Source organism: Drosophila guanche, unplaced genomic scaffold (assembly GCF_900245975.1).
Source record: "Drosophila guanche unplaced genomic scaffold, DGUA_6, whole genome shotgun sequence".
Taxonomy (NCBI): domain Eukaryota; kingdom Metazoa; phylum Arthropoda; class Insecta; order Diptera; family Drosophilidae; genus Drosophila; species Drosophila guanche.
This window is the reverse complement of record NW_022995743.1, coordinates 3,625,184-3,642,366: the sequence shown is the minus strand read 5'-3', so window position 1 is coordinate 3,642,366 and position 17,183 is coordinate 3,625,184. Positions and strand designations below refer to the sequence as shown.

Here is a 17,183-nt window from a genome sequence, read left to right as displayed (position 1 = left end):
AGCTTTTCTTATCTTCAATAAAGTATGTAATATATTAGTGTCATAGATATTTCAAAAAGTCCTACAAAGTACATGGCGTTATGGGGCCCATTAGCTCAGCTGGTTAGAGCGTCGTGCTAATAACGCGAAGGCCGCGGGTTCGATCCCCCCATGGGCCAGGAGATACTATTTTGCATATGTTTTAAATATATTTTTATTTTACTTTGGAGTTGGGCAAGATAGCTAAATTAATATGTTTAGAACAAAAGTAAAGTTCATGGACACAAAATATAGATTTTTAGAAAGCATAAAATACATTAACCATGATCAGTTCATATCCTTATCACGAATTTCAGAAAGATATATGGTCCTGCCCAATTCACATTGCCCGGCTAGCTCAGTCGGTAGAGCATGAGACTCTTAATCTCAGGGTCGTGGGTTCGAGCCCCACGTTGGGCGAAACTAACCTTTTTTTATTTTCTAGAATTATTTTATTAGTTTCAAAATATTATAGAAACAAAGGGGAATTAAGGAAGAAAACTTTAGAACGTACATTTAAATTACTATTCTTATAATCGTTCGACATTTTTAAAAACCAAAGAAGCACCAAAGAATCTTTCTCATACTTTTTTCCTTTCAAAGACAAATCACAAGAATTTTTAAATAAATTAAAAGATAAATAGATCTAGATCATATTCTGAATCTTCCATCCCATTATTTCAGCAAGATATATTGTCCAGCGCAGGTTACACTGCCCGGCTAGCTCAGTCGGTAGAGCATGAGACTCTTAATCTCAGGGTCGTGGGTTCGAGCCCCACGTTGGGCGAAACAGCTTTTTTTCGTTTTCGTTTTGGTTTAGTTTTCCTCCTCCATCTTTATCAGTTGGCCTTGGCAATCGTGTCATGAATTTGATCCGAGTGCAGTTACAACGGCGCTGCATTGTCTGAAAGTCCCCTAATGAAGGCAGACCGAAGACGGAGCTGAAACAATACTCGAGTCTGTGGAAAATACGAGCACATATTTCCATATTGAAATGAAATACTGTCGCGGGCAGAAGCTGACGCAGCCCGTGGCTAATCGTCTGGGTCTATGGTTGGGGCTGGGGTTGGGGCCAGCAGGCAAATGCAAATGCAAATAAAAGCACGTTTAGAAAATGCAAAAAAAATCTTCGTATGCATAACTTTGAAATTTGAATGGCCGAACCGAACCTAACCGAACCGACAGCAACGGACGACGTCGAAATATTAAAAACGTTTTGTTTGTCATGCAAATAAAACGAAACGAGGCGAATGACTGAACTTAACCTTAAAAATAAAACCACACACACACATACATATATACAGAGACTATTTAGCAGTATAGTATATTTAGTATAGATATGGTTTCCTATATGAGATGTCGACTATTTTGTTTATATGGCGCAAAATGCGGTTAATGCACTGCAATCAAAGCGAATTTGTGGGCAGAGCTAAAACAAAACGTTGCAATATTTTGATGTACTTGCTAACAAGATGGCATACAGACAGTGCTTGCAATAATTATATAATGGTATACATTTATGGGAACTTAATTTTAGCTAATGATTGCTTTGACTCTTGAGTAGATCTATAGATTATAGGAATATATAACCACATCTAACCGATTCGAGGCAGCTTTTTTTATGTTCAAAAGTTATCGAAGTCGGCTTACAATGATATTATGGACTGTACCCCCATTTAAATATGTAGTATGCATGCATGGTGGGCCCATACTTGTTATAGTTGCCATTAGACGCTGTTATTTATTATTGCTTTTGTATGCCATGAGGGTTCTAATTGGGCGACGTGAGATTTCAGAAAACTAGCCATGAAAAATATATGTGTAGTTTCTCTCTCCCCTTCCCTGCGCTTCTTATTCACCATGCTGAGGGTTTTTCAGGGGCTGTAACACAACTCATCATCCCATCTGCCGATTCCGCTGATTCCAATTCATTTGCTATTTCCTCCTTCAGCGCGAATCGTGACGAAACGCTTTACATAAATGCAGTAGGATCGCCTCCAGTCCATTGCACTGCATAAATTCGCAGCGGACTGACTGACCCAGCGCTCAAAATGTTATTGTACAAACTGGATCCACAACTGGAATCGTAGTCAGAAGAGGAAGGGAGCGGTAGAAGAGAGGAAGTTGCAAAACATAAAACACAACGAGCTGCTCTGCTGGTTTCGTGAATGCGACCTTGGATTGATATCAGCTTTAACGCGATTCCACCTTTGCTTGCTTTATAGAAGAGCTTCTTCACTACTAATATCGAAATAAAAATCAGAAAAATTGGAAAAAAATGTTGTGCCGCCCCCGGGTGGACTCGAACCACCAACCTTTCGGTTAACAGCCGAACGCGCTAACCAATTGCGCCACGGAGGCCGATGACAACCCCGCGTCACATTTTCATTTTGTCCGAATGTCTCTCTAAATATGAGACTTTCTTCAGAACTTGGAAGAATAGTTCGTAAAATGCTGTAAGATCTGTTTAAGTGCCCATATTTTTTTACTAAGATGGCACATAGATAAAGCTTGCCCCTCTTGTATAATATCATTTTGCTCAAGGAAATTAATTTCATAACTATGGTTTAGTTTAACATTACAAAAAAGGTATTTCCGCCCCCGGGTGGACTCGAACCACCAACCTTTCGGTTAACAGCCGAACGCGCTAACCAATTGCGCCACGGAGGCTGCTGAAACATCGTTAAATTCTACTAAATTTGTTCAGAAAACAAACTACAAAGAATAATCTGAAAAGAAATGGTAGTCCTGAGCTGCCTTTCTTTCGAAAGTTTAACACTTTGATGGAGGACTCTATTTTAAAGGTACAATTTAGACCTATTACATGGCCTCCGTGGCGCAATTGGTTAGCGCGTTCGGCTGTTAACCGAAAGGTTGGTGGTTCGAGTCCACCCGGGGGCGGCTATTTCTTTTTGTACATTTCCAAGAAAATACCGCGGCCTGTGAGAGATAATGCAACCTTCCATTCAAATATATTTAACGCTAAAAAAGAAAGATGAAAAAAAGTTGATATCTGCGATCCTGCCAGGAGTCGAACCTGGAATCTTCTGATCCGTAGTCAGACGCGTTATCCATTGCGCCACAGGACCGGTTGAGAACGATTGGCATAGTGACACATAGAAGCCGCTTGGCTGTTTAGAAATTGAAAAATATCGTTTGTATCTTATAATTTGATGTTCCATCATCACATTTATACGAGCTTTCAACAAATGATGTGCTTGAGCTTGTCGAAGATCTGTTGGGGCGCTCTGGCTATAGTAAGACTCTTATAATTTATGCAAGCTCATTGACTTGAACACTCATATGTATATTACTGACGTCATTAGCAGAAGTATCATAATCATAAACTAGTTTTGTACAAAGAAGAATACGATGATTTAATGATTTTTTGTTGCTTTTATGGAGCCTCATTATAGTTTGATTTTGCTATTATTTAAGGGTAAGTAAGCTCTGTACTGAAATGTTAAATATTTGCTAGACGGAAACAGCCATGATGGACAGCGGAGGCCCGGTCGCTATGTTCGTTTCCGCTGCATTCCCCTCCAGCTCTCACCTCACTTCCGGTTGTTACATTACAAGTTGTTTGCCTCGTTTTAAGAGTACTCTAGGGGATAGACCACGTCCTGCAGCTGTTGGTTCTCATGGGGCGGGTTTCAATTTTAAATTTTGCTCTTATTGCGAACAAACTTTTCGGCTCCGTTTCTATTCCCATCACGCACCTGAGCCCCACAGACCACAGGCTGTTTGGCGAGTGTTGTCTTAGGCCAAAGAGTATTCAGAATTTTCCATGGCGCTTATGCTGGGTCGGACTTGTGCCACTCCTGTCTTTTCTCCATCCCCTTTGACTTCAACGGCGTGACATCATATTGGGGGTTTGCACTCCCTTAACTATGTATGTCTGCGCTTTCTTAGGCTCTTGTCTGGCCTGGGGCTGACTGTCACTGGCACTGACTACCTAATGCAGGCCATAAAACATGGGCAAAAAAGGGAATAGCTAAGAAACGTTTTGTAAACCTGGCTAACAGCGGGCGTGCCAAAAGTTGAAAATGAAATTTGTGGCAGTCTTGTGCAGCGGCACAAGTGAAATTTATTGATTTTCTGCAACATTTTCAATTCCATTTAACGGCTTGTCGAGACTGAAACTGAGACTGGGGGGGGGGGGGGGGGGGGGGGGGGGGGGCGCGTCTTTGCCTCAGCGTCGCCATGATGGCTGGCAGATGGTAGACCTTTCCATTTGGTCATTGCCAGGCCCCGCAGCAACCCCTGTCCCCCATAACGGCAGTGATTTTCTTTGCATTCAACTTAACTTTTCACTTCGTTAGGCTCTGCCCGACCCCTAGATGCCAGCACCACCCCCGCCCCCAGCCATTGGCCCACAAATTGGCGCATTGTTTGGGTCAAGGATGCAGCTGGGAATGCAGCGTCATGCTCGCCCCCCAAGGCGTCCATGTGGGCGTTTTGCCCTGGCAGCGGAACGGGGTGTGTTTGTGTGTTAGTCTTGAAAGCTTTGAACTTTTAAACACTTGTCCCCCCCATTCTCACCCCACCCTCAGCCTCATATTCATCGCTTAAGTGAAGGAATTCAATGTCCGGGGAATTGTCTGGTAGCATGCATAAAACATGAGGAAATGTCTGTCGCTTAAAACATCAATAAAACAAGGAGGTGGACTGGCATGCTGAAGGACTCGTGTCAATGAGGTTTGATTGGGGATTGTTTTCCGCTCTGCGGTTAAGATTTTATATCGTGCTTCATTCAATAACTGCCTTCTGTGGGATATCAGAAAAGAATGTAGAATTGCACTATAATTTATCAAAGCCACTCAATCTATACATAAAAACGATGTGTTGTGTACTTGAATTACTGCTAATAATTTATAGAACAGTCCAAGCTACAGTTATCGATCTATTCAAAACAACATTTTCTTCTAGCCTAACCAGACCAGACCCCATCTGCGATCTCATCTAATAACAAAAATTGACCTACCTACCATATGTCATTTACACAGGTGGAAATGTCATGCATGCGTTACATTGTAACAGCCGCTCCCACACCTCACCTCGCCGTAGTGCAAGCTTTCCCTTTTTCATTGCCTCTCTCTCCTCGTCATCACATGATGTATCCGTTGCAACTGCTCAATTGTACAACGCCCTAAAACAAAACCCACAAAAATAAAAAACAAAACAAAACTATTTTAAAAACGAAAAGAAGAATAACGACAGCGTCGAAACGAGAGTGAATGCACCTCTGCCGCTGCTCTGCCACTGCCAAAAATAAGCATGCACCGAGAAATAGGCCGCCGCGCCACTCTGTTCTCTCCTACTCTTCGTAATAGTTGTAGTTGCACGGGTAGTTGGCGCTCTCCTTCGGCAAGGCGCAGGCTCTCAGGCCCCTGACAAAGTTCCCTTTCGCAGCCGCTGCTGCAGTTGCTGTTGGCGCCGCAGTCGCCGCCAAGTGCAAGAGCAAGCATCGGCAAAGTATGGCCGCGCCGCTATTTACGTCATCGCAAATGACATGCACTCTCTCTGCTCGGCACTGCTCTCTCAGAGATGGGCCACTCTGAGCATCCATCGGTTATCCATGTCGATATCTAGGTCAATTATAGACACTGACCATTCAATTTGTAGTGAGTGTTCATTAAAGTAGCATATTAAATGTTAACACTCAATCATTTGTTTAAGATAATAATCTGCCATCTATAATCCAACTAATTTACAGTTTCCGATCTATATGATAAGTGCACCTTGTTTCGTGATTCATCGCCACATTCTTCCATCTCTAGTGCATATGGGTATCATGAACAATTGGGCGCTCATCTGTATGGGAGTATGTTTGTCCGTATTGGGGGAGTGAAGGGTGGTGTAGGGATTTCGTTGCAACAGCAATTTTCGCCATGGCTCACTGCGCTTTGCCGTTTTCGCTCTCCCCCATTCCACACTCTCTCACGCTCGCTCTCGCCGACAGCCTCGAGAAGAGCGTTGTAAAAGCTGTAAAGTTGCATGCGCCGCCGCTGCCGCTGCTTGTCGTTGTCGTCTCTCACACTACAGATTTGCATACCTATGCTTCTCCCTCTGTATCTCTTGCCGTGTGATGTGTGTGTTTGGCTGTGTCTGTATGTTGGTGAGTGTAAAATTATTCATTTTTTTCTAAGGTTCAGTCTCAGAGTTGAAGGTCAGTTGATGTTTTATGTCATTCAACTTTCTGCTGTTCGTCGTTGTTGCTGTTTTGTGTTAGTTTTTCATTTGTTGTTGTTGCTGATGTATTTCGTGTTGTTGGTTCCTTAACATTTTCGTCATCGCTGCGCCAGCGGTTTTTTTTGCCTGCGATTCGCTCGCGTGTCAAACCATTCAATTGGGGCGTGAAGCCCAACCCTCTTCTGCCTCCCGTATACTGCTCCACCGCTTCCGTTTCACCTCCATTGAGTGCAGTTTAGCGGGAAATCACTCTATTCCCACTTAAGGTAGTGGGTTGGGTGGGATGCACTTCCATTTCTGCATTTTGCGCGACCCTGCGCTTTATTGGATTCTCTAGCCCCCTGCTTCGTACCTCGTGCCTTTGCTAATAGGTTCAATAGACGATTTTAGCCAATTAGAGAGGGTGCATGGGAGGCAGTGTGAGGTTATGTTGGGTTCCAGGTAAATAACAGTAAATTCAAAGAAACATCTTGAAATTCTCTTACACCGACACACCTGACCTTTTTGCTGGCTTTGGGAACCGTTGAAATTCCCACGAAATAAAAAAAACACTCTCATACACGCAGAAGAGCATGCACTGTTAGTGGACTGTGGAAAAAGAGCAACCGAAATCATTGAAAAAAAACATGAGAAAAAAACCAGCGAAAAAACTATTAAAATCAAAAGTCACATAGCAGCGCAGCAGCGGCGGGCGAAATCAACACACAAAAAAAGTGTGTTACAAAGTCAAAAGCGCAAAAGCAACAGCAACAAAGGCAAACCACAGCAGTAGCGCGGCAAGGCAACAACAAGTAGAGCTCAAAGAGAGACGACGCGCGAGTCAGAGTGAAAAAGAAACCAAGAATACCAGCAACAAACAGACAGAGAGACTTCGAGTCTACAATGGGCCCAAGCACGAAAACCAGTTTTCGGTTTCTCAAAAGTTCCGCCACACTGGCCCAAAAGCTAGCCGCAGAGACAACAAGTATGCACAGTGGGGCAAGTGCAGTGCAATCTACCCAAACCTGGGCACCTAAGTTTACCAGTGTGAATATTGTTCAAATTTCCGATTGCTTAGAACTTCCAACATTTACATACCTTCGCAGCAACATTGCCCCACTGTGCACATACCGCTGCACGCCATCCGTTGACGGAGCTCCCGCGAAAGTTGGAGCGAAGCGCAGCTTAAGTTTTGGACAACAACAAGAACCCAGCAGCAGCAGCAGAAACCAAAAGTCAGGCGGCATTGCCAAGCTCAAAAAGTCAGACGCCAGCTACGCTCACCTCACCTCACGGAGCGCAGGCGCAGCAAAAGCAACAATTACAAGAGACAGAGAGAGAGAGAGAGAGCTTTACCTGAGCGTGAGAGCGGACGACAAGCTGACTGACAGAAGCAGCAGCAGATTGCGGCGGGCGGCGAGGACGTTGAGTTTCATTTGTGCGCGCCGCGGCTCTCGTAATAAAAATTACATCGCGCGGACCGCCGTCGGTGGAAAAAGTGCACAAAAAATACAACAAATGAATGCAAATGTTGTGCCAGAAATCGTCAGTGAGCAGTGCAAAAGTGTAACACATTTTTTTGGATTAATTAACAAGCTGCAGCCGTTTCCACACGCATTTGTGGTGGGTGTTTGTTACTGTGAATAGTCTTCTTGTGAGAAACACACAAACCAAAAGATTTCCTCCATCATAAGTGGATGAAAGAATAGCAAAGGAAACAACAACTTCTGGATATTTTGTTGTTTTAGTTGCTGCTGGCTGACGGAGTGACACGTCCCCCGGCCTCCCCCAACCCTTGGCCTAAACATTTTCATGCAGTTGCGGTTGTTTACTCGCTCTCAAAAAAAAAGAGAGAAAGAAGAGAGAGAGAGAGAGTGGAGTGAGTGGCGTGCAAGAATTGTGAGAGCGGATAGCTGCTGTTCGTGCAATGTTTATTAATTACCAGAAAAATGTTAAATTTCCACAGTGGCAATTTCTCTCAAAGTGCCAATGATATCTTCATTCAAAGTTTTTCAAAAGTGAGATTTTTCCCATAATTTCAATCTCTCATGGAAACAATAAGAGCGAGTACAGAAAGCAGTGAGGAAAAAGAGAGAGAGAGAGCAAACCCAAATGCACGTGTCTGGGGGAAGTGCATTTGCACCGTGGGCTGCATATAATTTGATAATAATATTTATAGAAGCAGTGAAAAGTGCAATTATAATGTTTCTCATGGATATTTTCTTTCTCTCAATTTTTAATTGCAGATTTTGGTGAAATAATACACAAGCAATAAACTAAAGTGAGAAACACTTTATATACTTTAGCAGTAAACAGACCCAGTGACCGTACATTTTTGGAATATAATCAAACTGCATGCGAAATTGGGTGAGTAAAGCAACTAAAAGCGGAAGTAGGGGATAAATTTATACCCGTAATTGGAATAGGAATTGAATCGAATTGAGGAAAAGGGAAATGCATGTGATTAAAGCATATGCTTAAAAATGTTTTCTTTGAGTGACTAGAGTAGAATATCTTCGATGGCCATTGGCCACACATCAATACGGCGTCTACAGCAAAAAAATTCAGCCTCAACCTTTTTCCGGCTTCAGGAAGGGTGAGGCATTTTGTTATCACACAACTCTCTTCGTGATAACGAATTCCGCGAAAGTCTACTCTCAAAATCAAAATCAAAACCAAAACCGCCAACTTATTCTTGCTGCTAATTGCCATGCACATAAATTGCAGCTGTCCGGCAATTGGAAATGCAGATGAGCTGCTGTGGTCGCCGCCGCCACCAGGTTTTTCTTTTTCCTGGGGCTTTTACAAATAAAACTAAAACGAAATTCTTCTGGTTTTATTTTGTTGTGCAGCGGAAATGCATCGTTTACAGTGTCTCTTTCTTCTTCTGCCTCTTTTCGCTATTCCTCCATCGGACTGTTGTGTCTGTCCGGTCTGTCAGAACGTTTGTTTACTCATACATCAGGCATAACCCGCGAATGGGCATGGGGATGGGGTGTGGGTCCACGAAATTAGTGCAAGTGCAACATGTCAGAGACGGACCGAACCGAACCGAATCGTTCCGATCCAAAAGGCGAATAAACTCTGGCAAATGCAAATAGGGGGCGGGCTGGGGTGGCTCCGGCGGGGCCCGACATCGTCGCAAATAAAAGTCTCTGCCACAAAAATAGAATCCAATCTGCACAAATTTTGCATTCGCTGCCATGCACTCGTAGAATTTCCCCCCATTTTCCGCGGTTTGATTGAGTCTCAGTCTCGGTCTGCGGCGCTCCTTCCTTCTGCTGCTGGTTAATTAACATTTGATAATAATCACAAACATATTATCAGGGCGGGCGAGGTGTGTCTGATGTGTCTCCCCTATTATATAAGCATCCGTGGAAATTGGGTCAACGGCAGTCGGTTTGTCGGTCGGGTCGGTGGCGTTCGGTTTCAGTCGGTCGGTGCTGTGGGGTCGTATGGCTGCTGCTGTCGCTGCTTCTATAATGTTGGCAGTTCTGGCCAACGTAAAACGACCTTATCAAGGATTCTGGGTCAATATGCTTACGCCATTTTGTCGGCGCCCCCGGTTGGGTGCGTTCATACATGCCCCTGCTGGTGTGGGTGGCGTTAAGGGGGGCTTGTGTATAGAGTGAATGCCGGGTTTTGCGGTGCACTTGAGAATTCAATTTTCACTCGCACAAAAGCACCGCATTCAGTGGGTGTTCGAGGGCCTGGGGTTCGAGGGTTGCATGCCACACGTACTTACAGTGCATTAAACTACTGCATTGACCCCGTTCGCCAAGCAGGTAATTGACATCTTGTCATGTCAAATAATATAGTGTTCTTTCAAAATGCCATTGATTAAGTAAATTGTAATAGGAGCGTAATAGTTGTACCCTACAGTCAGCGGCTAGTAATTTTATTTATATTACATTGTAGCATTATTTTTGAGCCCAATGCGGCACCTTTTCAGGGCTAGATTGCGGATCCCAGAGAGCACGCCTGCCTGTTAAGAACCCCACTTGACCGCGCCAGAGCAACTGCCTCCGTGGCGCAATTGGTTAGCGCGTTCGGCTGTTAACCGAAAGGTTGGTGGTTCGAGTCCACCCGGGGGCGGCGCAACTTTTTTGATGTTCCTATTTATATTTTTCCAAAACTATCGACCAATAAAGGATCTACAAAATACATATAAACTGTGATTGGGAATATTATGATAAAGTTTATGATTCGAATTGGGCATATGGTCAAACTTGAGATGCAAAATAAACAGCGAAGCTAAAATTTAAAGTAAAAAATATTCTTGCCGCCCCCGGGTGGACTCGAACCACCAACCTTTCGGTTAACAGCCGAACGCGCTAACCAATTGCGCCACGGAGGCTATTGAAGCAGCGAAAAATTATAGCTAATTTTCGAAAGAGATAGCCCAATGATTTTGATACTGAATCTGATTCATATAAAACTTGACGCCCGATAAGATAACAAAATAATGTAGTTGAACATGATCACAAAAAAAGTTTGGTGACCTCATTATAGCATTTCTTTGTTTGCACTCCAAATCTACAAAGAATTTATTAATATAATATTTAGCCAATGGACTCATTACTTGGGATAAATCAAATTCTTGTTAAATGTGATTAAAGTGGATTAAAGCGAGGGAAAAATTATTTTGCAAAGTTTCCATAATCATAGGCAGCAGCTTCCCTTTTAATCGCCATTTGACATAACAGCGGCATCGGCCTCCGTGGCGCAATTGGTTAGCGCGTTCGGCTGTTAACCGAAAGGTTGGTGGTTCGAGTCCACCCGGGGGCGGCACAATTTTTTGATTTTTTTTCTTCTCGTTGCCTTTTTGCTAATTGAACAATTTTCTTTACTTTCTTTGCCAGGTTTTCAATCTCTCGGGAATTATGTAATTAAAATGCATGTGGGCAACATAAAGGCTTGGCCGTGTGGTCAGACGCAGCCTGTGAAACAATCAATTGCTCGTAGGAAAAGTATCGTACATGCAACATGTACCGCCTGAATGCTACACTGCAGCAGCAGCCACAACCACAGCCACAGCATCAGCAGCAACCACACACCAAGCAGAAGATTCCCAGCCACATTTTGTTGCAACAACAGCTGTCTGCCGCTGCCACTGCCTCCAGCACCCTCCCTCCATCCAGCAGTAGCCATTGCCATGCAACTGCGACCCCCGCCCTGACCTTGCATGCGGTCAGTGCAGCAAATGGGGTCACCATCGCAGCAGCAGCAGCGACAAAAATAGCAGTGACCGTCGCAGAGGAAACGCTGAGGCCCACTGCCACACCCACTACGCCCACGACAATTAAAACAGAGCCCATGCCTGACATCATAGCCCTGACCACCGGCACTGCAGGGGGAGGAGCAGTGGCTGGATCTGGAACCCCCACACCCAACAACAAGTCAACAGCAGCGGCGGGAGCATCGACCTCTGCTGCAGCAGCGGCTGCCAACGGACACTTGGTGCTGGTCCCCAGCAAGCGGCCACGCTTAGATGCGTAAGTGTTCACGTTTTCCCTTTTACTGCTCACACCTAACTGTCACTCTCTCTGTCTTTCTGTTGCAGTCCTGAGGATTGGATGTCCACACCCAGTCCGGGCAGCGTGCCCAGTTCTGCACCGCCTCTCTCGCCGTCACCCGGCTCTCAGAATCACAGCTATAACATGTCCAATGGCTATGCATCGCCCATGTCCGCCGGCAGCTACGATCCCTACAGTCCCAATGGCAAAACAGGTGAGTTCAGCTGCTAAAGTGCAAGTTAACAGAGTGTTAAGTTACAAACTAGAATGGGCAGATGGCGCCATGAGTGCTATGAGCTGTAGTTCTTACTGTGCCCGTGTAGGTGGCGTTCGCCACGACAGCTTTCTGTCGACAGCTTAACTGTGTAGATGCAATATCGGAGAAGCAGATCCATGTAGAATTCATAGATGACGCCACTGTAAAATGTAAAGCTTCTTTTTCGATATAATTAATCGAAAATTTGGTATCCTATCCCAGCCCTCTATACTCTTTGAATTGTGTTCAAATTTTTAGGCTCAGGGAAACTTATTATAAGAAAATATGATATTTTAGCACTATAAACGATGATGTGTTCCATAGGAACTATTCGAGCATGGAGTTTCCCATGGTATTTTGATTGATTTTTCCTTATGGAATTCTCTACGCTACTGCAGCTGAATAAATTTAATTAATTTTTAAAAAAATTCCATAAATCCTTTAAATATAAGTATGTGTGGTGCGTCTTTTGTCCAAGTTTGTTCACCTGTCGTTTGCCAATAATAGTTGTGAGTCCAGATTAAAATCAGGAAAATGCTAAATTCAATATGACGTGGGCTGAAGGTGCAAAGGGGACCTAAAAAGCGAATTAGGCACGAACCTCGGACTAGAATACACCAAGGACTCGAGACTACACGCCTCCATGGACACACACACACACACACACAGACATGGGGCACACGGATACACAATCATTGATAAATTTGTAGACATAAAGCCGAGAACGTGCCTTTCACCTTTCACGTGAAAACGTGGCCGGCTTCAAGGTCACGCACTGCAGACATGGCAAATAAAAGCGGCCACGCCACCCATGACCTAAGACCCACCACCACCCCCGAGTGTAAGCCACGAAATTACCAAAACGCGCCGCAGACAGCAGACAGATGATTAGAAAAGGTCGAGGGAGGGATGGTGGGGGTGGCGTGGGAGGAGAGCTATAGGCGTCTGACTGACAATGGCAATAAAGTTGAAAGTTGAAGGTCACCCGACGAGGACTACGACACACACACAGACAGACCCAGACAGCGACGTTGACGTCGTTTTTTGGCACTAAATGTTCAGAGAGTCCTGAAAGGGGGGCTGTGGGTGAATATGTTTTGTGCGGTAGGTTTTGGGAGGGACAACAAACTTTGAGGTGGAAGATACACAAAATCCCTCCCCCTCCCTCTCTTCGCTGGCCACGCCAGACGCACGCACAAGCCAACGCCCTGGACCCGAATTTCAGCCTCAGTTTTTGGGGGGGAACCCAAATAGGGGCTGGCTTCAAGGTCAGACAGCTCTTCATACCCTTTACGGAGGGAGGCTACGATGGCACTTTATGTGGCTGAGAGGCAATGTAGTCTTGGCTTCCATTGGGATGTTTCTACAGGGTATTCGTGGCTGCGGTTCCTATTTGTTTCATTTATTTATCGTGTTTTGCGTGAAGACTTTTGTGGCGGAGGGTCCTTTTGGTTGCTTTTATGACTGCTAAAATAAAATGTTCCCCAAGTCGGCCCAAAAAATAATCGATCCTTTGGGCCTGACTTCTACCGCCTCCTGGCTGCTGCCTCCTGCCACCCCTCTACGTTTATGTAGTGCGTTCCCCTCGAATTGTGCGTGCGCTTGAACTTGCCACGCTTTCACTTTGCCACTCGTCTTGTGGATGTGTCTGGCGGTGCGCGGGCCTCGGCGACCCAAAAAACGAGTGAGTCGGCGCCCCAGAGTGGTGTCTGGTGGGGCGGGAGACAGGAGCTCTGCACACCCCAATGGGGAGGGTGTGTAATGAAATCATGCCAAGGCTGTTGCTGTTTGTGTGCGAGGACAGCCCCACCAGACAGCATCCTCGTTCACCTCCTGTCTGTGTTCTCTGTTGTGTTTTTTGTCTTTTTATTTCCATTTTGCAATTTCACTGGCGATTGGCTTTTTTCTCTCTCTTGGGCTTGTGGTGGGCGGGTGGATTGACGGGTCCTGTGCAATGTGGCGTATGCGCAATTCCACGAAAACAATTCTCCCATGAGAAAATAAAGGAAAGGAAACCCCGCTTCAGTGTCTGGCCAAAATGGATGCTAGCATGGTTGATTTCTTTGCCATTTTGGCCAACATTTTCTTGGCATTTTCCTCTCATTGCTTCTTTGGGTTTTCGTTCGTTGAGTTGCGGGAATTGGAATTGGTTATTTATATGGACATGTGGAGATAAGGTCTACGGCTCATTAATCTTCTGTGGATGACACAAATGGCAAGGTCATTTCGGTTCAAAAAATGCATAGAATGAAAGCAAAGAAAAGGGATAAAAAGTTAAAGTTAGCTCTGGGATTTGCATTAAGTCTTCTCGTGTACATATGGCTGTTCTCTTGGCTTATTTGTGCAGCAACTGTACCTGCTTAAATATGATTCATTGGCTGCCATTCATAACCATATCCTCTCTTAACTGTTAATTGCATAGGGCAGGGGGGCTCTTCAGTTTCCAGAACTACTCCACCTAACACGTAAATTAGCATAAAAGGTGCTGCTGCTCCTGCCTGCAGGCACTTTCCGAAGAAACCCTAACCGAGCCGCACCGAAACGAAAACCAAAACCAAAACCAAAACCAAATCGAATCGATCGCATCGCATCGCATCGATTGAGCAATGTATGCAATTAGGTTTCTCGCCGTACCCCCAAATGTCTAGACAGCCAAGCCCAAGCCCAAGCCCAAGCCCATGCCCAGACTCTGTTTTGTTCTTTTCAGTGCCTTAATCTGTGCAGGACACGCAACATGAAGGAGGAGCCTAGCTACTCTCCGCACTCTCCACTCCATACTCTGCACACCGTAAAGCTTTTCAAGGTTTCGCCTTCCTTCCAAACAATGATTTCAATCATGTGCCTGAAACATGATAACCGTTTGCCGCTCTGTTGTCGTCTGTCTGGCTGTGTGTCTGGCACTCTGGGATCGAGCAACAACAAAAAAATAGAAAAAAAACGAACGATAGGATATAAGATGGGTCCTCTAAGAACTGGTTTTGGTTTCTCCATCATCTCCTCTCTCATCTCCTCTCTCTGCCTGGCGGTGCTTGCATTTCCTGATTATGCCATAGAATTTGTTGCGGCTTGACCAAAATGCGATGCGATGCGATGCGATCCGATCGTTTCGTTTCGTTTCGTTTCGTCCGAGAGACTCCTCTTGCAAATTTGTCGCTGCGGTTCCTTGGTTCTGGTTCTTCTTGTTGTTCCTCGAGTCTGTTCAAGGTCTTCCTCGGCGCTGTCTGCGTCGACAGCAGCTGCTTTTTTTTGCAAAGTTTTTTTTTCCAAACAGCAGGTACACTTGTCTGCCATTGTCCAAAAATGAACACACAAAAAAAACAAAAACTTTTGCCTTAGTGTGTCAAATGGTCTGCAGGGGTTGCTTAACCACAGCCACAGCACACGAGCGGACAGAGCGGACAGACGAACGGACAGACGGATGGATGGCTGGATGGATGGACTTCAGTATCGGACCGAAAGGCTCTTCCATTGTTTATGCCAAAGCCTCGAACGAAGGCGGCACATGTTTGCGATTCTTTCCTCTTTCCCTTCGATCCCTTCGTCTGCTTCTTTCTTTTTTTTTTTGGTTTTGTTTTTGTTGGCATTTTTGTAGTACATAAGTTTTGAGTATATGCTGACCTTGATCTTGAAAACATACAAATATACGCGTACATAGATGGAGGAGAAATACATACGTGCAAAAAGAGTAAAAAGAAGAGAGTGAGGGGAGTGCAGAAAAGGGGAGGAAGCGGCAACGATAATGAACAAATATACAGGGTGCGCTCTACAGATGCATTTTCACAGACGATCAGAGAGAATGGATCAAGGGAAATGGCTGAAAATGCATTAGAAAGAGGCTCACTAATGGTAGATTGTAAGAAGCACTCTCTAATATTTGTATAATAATGACGCACTGATCTTATAAGCTTCCAATACTTTCTTCCTGTTGCACTAATTAAACTTTCTGCTGCACCCTGTGACTCTGCCATAGCCCAAATGCGACTCTAACCCAATTAACTTCCCAACTGCAGCGCCATTTGTCGATGAGTGATTTCAGAAGCTTCCAAAACTGAAAAGTTACCCCCAGAGCTTATACGAGGAGTGGCCATGGGAGGGTGCAGGAAGGGTTAAAAACAAAATTTGAAACCCTGCAGTGATGACTGTGGCAGGGGCAAGCGCAAGCGTTACCTAATATCGCAGCACGCTCTCTGCCAGTGTGTGTGTGTGTATCTGTGTGGGATTCTGAATACGTGGAAGCATAAATAGGCCAAATGCCATTAGCACAAGAGCCTCGTGCGACGCTCTGTCGATGGTGGAGTGGCCGGGTTCTGTTCTGTTCTGTTCTTTTTTTTTTTCGACTATATATAAATGCAGTCTCCATGCCGCTTCCCTGTGTTCCCTCTGTGTGAGTGTGTGTGCCGTGCAGAACCCGCACAATTAATTCCTTAAAAAAAAGGAGAACAGCAGCAAAGAGAAATAACCAAAAAAAAACACACACAAGAAAGAACACGAAGGTAAAGCCGAATCCAAAACACAACACACAAAAAAAATAACAAATTCCCCCGATACAGGGGCGGTACATATGTGCACATTGGGTTTGTCCTTGAAATTCATGTGAAATTTAATTTCGCTTTTCGCTTTCATGGTGACGACAACAACTAAATGATGATCATCATCATTCAGCAACATAATAATGACTCTGATGATTACGTTGTTGTTTTGATGAATATTCCGATCGAAAGCTTCCCATGGCCTGGCCCAGCCCTGCGCTCCGACCTGACCTGTAGGGCTCTTCCTCCATGACTAGTCCCATAAACGTGAGCTACGTGCCACAAATGGATTTGAGGTGTTAGGCCCCAGGCAGGACACTTCAATTTGCATTTGAGCTTATTTATTGTTGCTTCCTCGTGTCAGGTGATTGGCATTTTTACAAGGTTTAAGTGGCATTAATGAAAGCACAATCGCATTAAGCACACTCGTTTGGATACTTGGCGAGGATTCAGAGGATTTAGCAGGTGTCATTCAACTATCAGAACTAGAAAGGATAAAGTTTGAAGAGGATCTACTTTGCAGTCGAACCCCTAGAAAACGCATCACAAAAGAGAAAACATTTCGCACATTTTAGCCGCGATTTTGCTGCTGCTGCTGCTGGCTGCTTGCTGCTGATACATTATTTGCACTATATGGGGATATATATGTATAGTACATACTCGTATCTGTGCGTCTGAATGCGAGTACTCATT

General features: G+C 44.7%; 1 protein-coding gene and 10 non-coding genes across 11 annotated transcripts in view; 7 read left to right on the top strand and 4 right to left on the bottom strand.

Annotated features, from left to right (window-relative positions):
• Positions 1–84: 84 nt before the first annotated feature.
• Positions 85–158, top strand: Trnai-aau. The gene has a single exon. It is a non-coding gene; the product is annotated as a tRNA-Ile (tRNA).
• Positions 159–365: 207 nt separating this feature from the next.
• Positions 366–438, top strand: Trnak-cuu. The gene has a single exon. It is a non-coding gene; the product is annotated as a tRNA-Lys (tRNA).
• A 294-nt stretch (positions 439–732) lies between these two features.
• Trnak-cuu lies at positions 733–805 on the top strand. Its single transcript has one exon. It is a non-coding gene; the product is annotated as a tRNA-Lys (tRNA).
• Positions 806–2,305: 1,500 nt separating this feature from the next.
• On the bottom strand, positions 2,306–2,379 carry Trnan-guu. Its single transcript has one exon. It is a non-coding gene; the product is annotated as a tRNA-Asn (tRNA).
• Positions 2,380–2,614: 235 nt separating this feature from the next.
• Trnan-guu lies at positions 2,615–2,688 on the bottom strand. Its single transcript has one exon. It is a non-coding gene; the product is annotated as a tRNA-Asn (tRNA).
• A 157-nt stretch (positions 2,689–2,845) lies between these two features.
• On the top strand, positions 2,846–2,919 carry Trnan-guu. The gene has a single exon. It is a non-coding gene; the product is annotated as a tRNA-Asn (tRNA).
• Positions 2,920–3,034: 115 nt separating this feature from the next.
• Trnar-acg lies at positions 3,035–3,107 on the bottom strand. The gene has a single exon. It is a non-coding gene; the product is annotated as a tRNA-Arg (tRNA).
• Positions 3,108–8,435: 5,328 nt separating this feature from the next.
• LOC117589475 (ecdysone receptor) overlaps positions 8,436–17,183 on the top strand; it is a 64,964-nt gene continuing 56,216 nt past the window's right edge. The window contains exons 1-3 of the mRNA XM_034281430.1: positions 8,436–8,556; positions 11,052–11,684; positions 11,753–11,919. Of these exons, the coding sequence (XP_034137321.1) occupies positions 11,176–11,684; positions 11,753–11,919 (676 nt within the window). The 5' untranslated portion in view covers positions 8,436–8,556; positions 11,052–11,175. The remainder of the gene's footprint in view (positions 8,557–11,051; positions 11,685–11,752; positions 11,920–17,183) is intronic.
• On the top strand, positions 10,211–10,284 carry Trnan-guu. Its single transcript has one exon. It is a non-coding gene; the product is annotated as a tRNA-Asn (tRNA).
• Trnan-guu lies at positions 10,473–10,546 on the bottom strand. The gene has a single exon. It is a non-coding gene; the product is annotated as a tRNA-Asn (tRNA).
• Trnan-guu lies at positions 10,904–10,977 on the top strand. The gene has a single exon. It is a non-coding gene; the product is annotated as a tRNA-Asn (tRNA).